Genomic DNA, 8209 nt, shown 5'->3' with positions numbered 1-8209 from the left:
ATTGGGAGTTTCCAATAAATTGTCAAAAGCATTACAGTGAAAAGATCAAGATATTGCAAATACTTTTGCCTTAGTCAAAATTTGTAAATTAACAAAGATTGCAAGAGATGAAGGAAAATGGTTGAGATTAATTTATTGGCTAAGTTTCCTCCTCATGTGAAAGCCACAATATGGATATTACATAGGTGATATCTACGTACTTCGAGGTAGATCACGATGTAAAACTTATGAGACTTCAAATTTACATCATTATATTTTGTGGGGTTGTAATATTCCATGGTTGATATACAACTTCAAGAATTAAATGATCGTGTTGACGAGGTAAATACTACATTACTTATTTGCGTAATATTTTGTCTTTATAATTTGTTTGTTGCTTTTCAGAAACAAAAGCTAATTCAATTTGCTGGATGCTATGTAGTCAAGTATAGAATTTTCATATTTAAAGAGGATTAGTAACATTGCAAACAAAAAATGATTGAAATGGGAAAAGACAAGGTGGTGAATGACAACATAGTTAATTACATTGAGAAATAAATTTTTTATTGTATTGATAATGAAATTATAATGCAACATTTTCAAAGCATGAAAAAAACAACTTGTAACATTTTTTATTGAATTTAATAATTTGATTATATATTTTGTGTTGTTAATTTTGTTAAAAATTTATATGGTTACCCTATGAAATGAAATACTAACTTCGCCACTGGCTCTAACACTACATACGTGACTTTGATCACAAGAGTTATTTTCTAAGAGATCCCAAAATAATCCAACATAGTTTTAAGCCTAGGGCATGCAGTGCAGCTTTATCTTATAGAATTGTACTATATTATTACATAACATAATAATGGCTCCGACATACATAAATAAAATACAAATTGAGCCCTCTTTATTTTTATTGTATTGTGGGTTGTATCATCATTGGCATTACACAGATAAACCCGCTATTCTAAAAGCATTTGAGCTTGAGCCTAAGAAGTTGAAAAAGACCATCTTAGCTATACAAGCTGCGTAATTTCAAACTTGTAATCTCCAAAGTCACTTTCCAACCAATCTGATAATAGATTTCTTTCATGAAAACTTTCCAAACACAGCCTTGTTTCCTTTCATCAATGCTGACATGAATTAGAAACTTCAAAATCCAAATGGTCTTGAAACTAGTGCACTTCTTAGTAGTCAGCATTGCGTCCTCAGTCCCATAAAAAACGTCTTTTACTTTGAAGCTTGGCAAAGTTCTATAGTCTACCACCAATTAACATAGTGGTATTACCGTGGTGGCCGTTCTAACGCGATCCAACCAAACCTGCCTTTCCGAAAATCTGACAAGATACGAAACGCTGCTTGGTTATCGTCACCATTGAACAAGTGATTTGCAAGCTTGTGAACAAATCTGCATGTTAGAGAAATTAAAAAATAAGAGCAACTAGAAAAAAGTGCACAATCTAATTAAATTTGCCACTTTATTTAACTCATTTCTTCACCTTTTCTTATAAATTTCCCATGTCCAATCTTAACATTTTCTCACTTCAACGCAAAATGTGCCAGCTTACAACAAATATTTATAGTTGATTGTATTTTCCAGGTACAAAGAAACTACTTCAGTGTACTTACCTTCTACCACATTGGCCATCCGCATCAATCTTGTATCGATTCTGAAGAACTTCTATACCTGACAATGGTAAAAATATCTGAATACATATATTAAAGTACAACAGATCTTTATTTTGAAACTTGTTCACCCAGCAGACACATATGAAAATCACATGCCAAAGCACTTACAAAATCCCTCAGCTCTATAAAATCAAACTGACAAACTAAACTGTTATAAGAAACCATTACAGACTCAACAATTTAAGCTGCCAAAGATAGTAGAACCTATTAATATACAAAACCAAATGTACATTTCACTCTTCTATGAAATGATTCAATCTTAAGTCTTAAATAACACAGCAAGAGTTGGAGTCACTGCCATGATAGTTCTATGAAGAAATATTAAAACATGGGGTCATATCTATACCTACTGACGGAAGCTTTGTCAGCATCTGTACAAGAATTGCAGCAACATCAGGAAAATTATAGGATCTTTCTCCAATGTCGTCACATACGGCAAGCTTTATTGCAGAAGACTGATCACTAATCCTCATAGGAATTATACCAGGAGAGTCTAGCAATTCAAGATCATTCCCAAACCGAACCCACCTTTGATGGGAACAACAAAAATATGTGAGAAGAGCAAGTATTCAACTCTAATATGTCACATATGTAGACCTATCTAATAATGTGGAATTTTCAAAATTAGGAGTTGTTCATAGCTGTAGCAACAAGAAACAAATTTAGGAACCCTTAGTAATGAATTATGCACAATTATGACTAGATGTTGTTTTTGTTCTTGTGCGATCTTAGATACTTTAACATATATATTATATATTTTAAATGTGCTAACCTTTAAAGATTTTAGGAACAAGAAATTATAGTAATTTGCTGTGTAAGTAACAAAAGTGAATCAAACCTTAGACATTGTGGTAGCAAATCACAAATCTCACCACTTGAGCCTCTTGGGTTCTTATACAATTTTAATTAAAGTGCTACATATGTGTAGTTCAAATATTTTAACAAATTTCAGTATTTAAATGAAACCAAAAATACAATATTTAATTTGGCATTATAAGGTAATGTGATCTTAATCTTTATTCTAACCCTTATTTGTATATACTACCATAATCTAAGTAACAAAAAAATGGCTTACTTCAATACTCTTGTAACACCAGGTCTTGGAGCTGCTGGACACATCCGGCGCTTCAACAATCGGTTGATCAAAGAAGACTTTCCCACATTTGGATACCCAACTATTCCAGCTCGAACCTGTTTGTAATAAGAAATTCTTGCCAGGCATCAGTTTGCTACAAAGCATAAGAGCTATCTATAGTGAAAAAATTAGTGTAAAGACAATTACACTACTACTATACTTCCCTTTCGCCTTTCATTCAAAAGCTCAACTTGAACAATTTAACAGCGCTATTACAAGTCCATAAATTAAAATAAATAAATAAAAAAAAAGGAGGAATAATATATTGTTGATTAAGATGCAAAGATTGAATAATCATTAAGAAAACATGGGAAATTATTTACAAAATTATATATTAAACAACAGACTAAGCACTTAGCATGAAATAACAGCAAAGAGTGAGAAAGAGCTCATAATATCATTTGGAAGAGCAACTCATGGATAATTAAGCAAGACTAGTTTATAATTTTAAATAATAAGAAAAGCTCTTACATCAATAAAGTACCAGCCTATTGTAAGGAAAAAACACACACAGACACTCCAATATTATTTTTTTTAATAAAAAAAAATTGAAAATTGAAAGAATCGCAGGAATAGAAAGAAGAAAAAGGCAACTATTGAAGCATAACAAATACAAAGAAAACATAAGTTTTATTTATGTGTGAGTATAAATAAATATGTACAACTTTTTCAGAAAAATTAAGAACAAAGTAAATTAATAATTACTGTAATGATCAACTTTCGATACTATATAAATATCTAGGAGCTTACTGGACGAGGAAGCAGTCCTTTGGCTCTACGTTTGACATTTACACCTGCAGCTAATGCCTTGGCTAACCGGCCTAGCTTCATGGCTCCCTGCACTTACAATGTGAAAGCACTTACATTCTGCTGTGATGTTCTTGTTCAAATTATTGAAAACATACAAAGAATATCCCTAGGTGTCACTCTTCTTATTAAAAAACAAAAAAAGTAATCAATACCATTCCATGTTGGCCATTTGCAAAGACAACTTTAGTTCCCTGCCTTGCATAATAATCTGCCCAAGCATTCCGGTCTGCTGTAGATATCATATCTTCTCTATTCAACACCAAAATTCTATTTTTATTACCAAGCCATGCATCCATCTGTTCTGTTCAGGAAAAAAATATAAGAAACCAAGAATGTTTATTGGCATATCAAGTTCCAAAGCTTGTAGTACATGGAGCATTTAAGACCACCTTAATAATTGGTCACACTGTTTACCAATCGAACTAACACTTCCTCATTCTTCATTTGGTTTTCCATTAAAAAATAATATTGCATTTGCATTATGTTTAATCAAAACTAATAGTCAAAAACATCTAAAATAAAAATAAAATAACCCATAATCTACAAACAATTTATCAAATAGGCAGTTAATCATAGTACTTGTTTTCAACTGGCCATCTAACTAGAGCAGCTAAGTACCACCTGTGGATGACTAGTGGACATGGGAATTCTGCCATCTCGCACCTCGATCACAACGTCCATCAACTTGAGTTGTTCTTTAAGTTCTTTTTCTGTTTTTGCAATATGACCAGGATACCACTGCCCAAAATTCAACATCCAACAAGCATTTTGAGGTATAAAATATCAATTTCCAGTTTAAATAATAATAAATATACACCCAAATATCATCTTATATTTCCATTCATAATTGTCTTAACTCTTAACCATACCTAACTCATACCTGAACAGGTCGAAGAGCTTTAGTCCAGTGATAAAGATCTGTATCAAGATCAACCCAGTCATCCTCAACTCGGGAGCTAATTGAATTAGAACTTTCATGTATATAAAAATTTGGAGTTTTCCCACCAACAATCTGTAATGTTTTTTTTTTTTTTTTTGCATATAAGAGCATTAGAAAGAATATATAACATTCAATTCCCACAGCAAGTTTACTAGAATACATGTCCAATGAAGCACAAAAGATTTTAGTATACAACCCAAGAATGGAGCTAGAAAATGAAAACCCACAACTATTTCTTCAGATAAACGGGAAAAAAATTGTCTTTTAAAGACAAAAAACTCTGCCCATATGAAGTTTTAGAATACCCATTAAGAAAAAGCTTGCCTAAGACAACAAAGATAAATAAATAAATAAAAAGAACTTTGCCTGGATAGTGGGAGGTGTAGACGAAAGTGACGCTCTTGCTGAGAGAATTGTAGAGAATGAGTGCTTTGGTTTGGTTTGGGTCTGAAAAAAATTCCCAGCAACTTTGGGAAAGTTAGGAAGGCAGTGGCCGGAGAGTTGAATAGCCATTGGTGCTGCTAACCTTCACCTTAATCTTTGCTCTGCTCAACTCAAGCTCTCCTTGGATGATTAGATTTTTTTTTCTTTTTAAGGGAGGGCTATCACTATTCAAACTGAAATGAAAAAAGATTACAAATTGTAGGAGATAATTCTTCCAACCAATGAACCTTATCGTCTAACCAAAGAGTATGCTAAACTAATCCATGGACCGCTTATAAACAAAGTGACCGACATGAGAAAGAGATGCCCTTAAAAATTTAGACAATAAAGCTTAGCAAACTAAAAAATACTGGAAATCCGCAAGCTTAGTCCCAATTGAGTCTCACAGAAGTAGCAAAGTAACCACCTGAAAATCAATTAGATATATAAGTTATCATTTTATCCTTTAAAAATATAAATAAATTGGGTTACTAACTATTTTCCTTCCGCTAGAGACAGATAATGGCTTTAACATTATCATTTAAAACAGTTATACTTATAAAAAGACAGTATGTGATCCTCTACATTATCATATAACTGCTTCTCCTAAGATAACAAAACATTATAATTCTTTCTATTCTAACAAGTCCTTTGCCACATGCTTTAATTTAACCTAATAATAATAATAATAATAGAACCTTAACATAATAAAATATATCATAACAATACAAAGCCATCAAATGGCACAAGGGAAAATAAGAACTTGAAATTCTCATTCCAAGATAACATAACAAAACAAAGATAAGTAAGCAACAGAGAGTTAGGGAACCTTCAGCCATCAATCACCGGGAATAGCCATCACTACATTAATTTTAGATATTTGATAAGAATCAACTATTGAATATATACCCAACTCTGACTGGAAAAAGACCAACATCAAATCAGATGTGCCTAATTAAGAGATTAAGGGATCATAACTCGGTAAGATGTTTGAGAGATCCAGAATGTACTCAGTTTTACACTAGGATAGGTAAATATTCAAGGTAATAGCATGTATGGTTGCAATCAATACATTTACTCTTTAGTATAAAAAACACTTCCTGGACATCTTTAACTATAATGTACATTAAAATATTATATAATAGCCTAATTAATATAAACTTTATAAACTTCAATACATATTATTACTACAAGAATAAAAACAAACAATAGAAATTAGAATTAAATAGGTAAGGAAAAATCTATAAATTGATGGCACTTATCAAGCAAAGTATTCCATTTGTATATATTAAATTAAAGATTAACAGCATGTGAACTGTTACAATTCATTTTAATCTAACACTACGTTTTGATTAGAATCATATATATAATATATGGGAAATAAAGTAATTATGGACATTAGCATCCTCAAATAAGAAGAGGTGCTACTTTTATATATATAAAGAGGCACTACTTAGACCTATCAAAATAGTAATGGCTGAATTAAAAGGACATGAAGGAAAGAAAAAGCCAAAGGATTCTATACTTTCAATATAGCTTGCTGTAGTAAAACCGGTGAGAAAATTATTAGAAAAATCATATACAACTTTCCCTCTATATATTAAACTATAGAGATATTTAAAGTTGAGATGAACAGAGGATATAATATATTTGCAGGAAGAGCTTCAATGAGGATATAAAAAGGAATGTCCCCCTACATTTGAGGGTAACAAGACTACTAATAAACCTTGACATAACAAAACAGAGCCAATAGAATTGGCACAAGACCAGCCTCAGAAAATGGCTTCTCTACATTAAAATATTTTTTCAACAATTAATAAAATCACTGAAGATAAAATGAGCTGAATACAAGATTTGATAAGCAATCTAAAAGATACATAAAACTCAATCTAAGAAAGGAATAAGCAAGGATCTTAGATAGACCGAATTGATCAAAGGTGCAAAAAATAAAGATACTGAAAATGTATCTATTTGGAATAATTAAGAGAATAAGAAAATAAAAGCATCATCCATCAATCTAAGAAGAAAACCTTGGTTATAGGTATTGATAAACTTACTAAATAAGTATCAAGTAAAGTCCGTAATCCAAAAAAACCAAAATTTTGAACTCATCCATCTGATTAACAACATACTCAAATAATAAATTATAACAAAATTCAATCAGAACAAAAAAATTAGACCTAAAACCTGTAGTTGAACCCCTTTAACGAGAAAATTCTAAAACAGATAAACAGTCATATTAACTCAATAAAAAATAAAAAATAAAAAAACCATAAATCAGAAAATTAAAAGAGAGAGAGAACCTGAGCAATCTATCAATTGTAACAGCCATAGACATTAAACAAACATATATACTAACTCAGAACAAACCTACACACAACAAAGTGCCAAAAGAAATTCACAAAAAATGTATATACACAAAATATTAAAATTCGAAAACAACACAGCACAAAAACACAGATATTTGAAGCAAAAAGTTTTGAAATTTCCTACAATCGTCGTCGACTCGTCGGTGGGTCACCCCGTGACTGTGTCCGTGTTTCGTCGAGGAGAAATGTTGTCGTTGTCGCTGCCGAGGGTGAGCCGCCGCCTGTGACACTGGAGATTAGAGAGTGACAGTAAGGGAAGAAGAGCTGAGGTAAACCGTAAGGGAAAGAGAGAGGGAGATTGAGTGGCCAAGCCAAGGGACGAAGAGAGAGAGGGGTGCGAGAAAGTAGAGTGAAAAGAGAGAGACTGCTGAAGTCGGTAACTTTGGATAATTATAATTTTTTTTTTTTTTAAATAATTGGGAAAATGAGCGTCCCAATCCATGCTTACAAACGTTCCCCGGGATAACCACTTTTCGAAAGTTTTCTGTGTTTTTTTTTTTTTTTTTTTTAAGTTTACATAAGTATAGTAGTAGGGGAAAAATATATATAGTTTCTAAATTCATGGGAAAAAAAATAATTGTACAAAATACGGTAAGTTTTGGAATAAAAGTTTAAAATATGATAAAAAATTATCATAAACTTAATTCTCTTATTTTCTCTTCTCTCCTTACGATCTCTCTCTTCTTATTTCTTTCTTTCTCCTCCCCATTCAGTATTCATCTCTGATTTCTTCCGGCGATGCTACCTCCGTCACTGCTTCTGACGACGATGACGATGAACTAGTTTTTCTTCTTCTTCTTCTTCTTTCTTTCTTTCTTCTTTTTCTTCTTCTTCTTTCTTTCTTCTCATTCTTCTTCT

The 8209-nt window shown here is 31.9% G+C and overlaps 1 protein-coding gene across 3 annotated transcripts; it reads right to left on the bottom strand.

Moving 5' to 3' along the window:
* Positions 1-778: 778 nt before the first annotated feature.
* On the bottom strand, positions 779-7740 carry LOC133798652 (DAR GTPase 3, chloroplastic). 3 transcript variants are annotated; one of them, XM_062237074.1, is made up of 11 exons: positions 7476-7740; positions 7286-7352; positions 4926-5409; positions 4500-4631; positions 4241-4357; positions 3772-3915; positions 3560-3646; positions 2750-2865; positions 2021-2202; positions 1615-1672; positions 779-1393 (listed from the first exon to the last, which is right to left on the bottom strand). In XM_062237074.1, the coding sequence occupies exons 3-11, from the start codon at positions 5070-5072 to the stop codon at positions 1270-1272; spliced, it is 1107 nt and encodes a 368-aa protein (XP_062093058.1). In that variant the 5' UTR covers positions 5073-5409; positions 7286-7352; positions 7476-7740; the 3' UTR covers positions 779-1269. The 3 variants fall into 3 exon arrangements, with proteins under 3 accessions (XP_062093058.1, XP_062093059.1, XP_062093061.1); XM_062237075.1 differs by lacking the exon at positions 7286-7352 and having other exon boundaries at positions 7476-7724; XM_062237077.1 differs by lacking the exon at positions 7286-7352 and having other exon boundaries at positions 4926-5176; positions 7476-7724.
* Between the last annotated feature and the right edge of the window lie 469 nt (positions 7741-8209).

The sequence above is a fragment of the Humulus lupulus genome, chromosome 8 (assembly GCF_963169125.1).
Source record: "Humulus lupulus chromosome 8, drHumLupu1.1, whole genome shotgun sequence".
Lineage (NCBI taxonomy): Eukaryota > Viridiplantae > Streptophyta > Magnoliopsida > Rosales > Cannabaceae > Humulus > Humulus lupulus.
The sequence above is the reverse complement of the archived record's forward strand: the minus strand, read 5'-3'. Positions and strand labels throughout refer to the sequence as shown.

Coding starts and splice junctions, on each gene's coding strand:
- LOC133798652 (XM_062237074.1), bottom strand. CDS start 5,072: ATGGCTATTCAACTCTCCGGCCACTGCCTTCCTAACTTTCCCAAAGTT. Junction 2,866..3,559: donor AAGGACTGCTTCCTCGTCCA/GTAAGCTCCTAG, acceptor TATTACAAACAG/GTTCGAGCTGGAATAGTTGG. Junction 2,203..2,749: donor GGTGTTACAAGAGTATTGAA/GTAAGCCATTTT, acceptor TTCCCATCAAAG/GTGGGTTCGGTTTGGGAATG.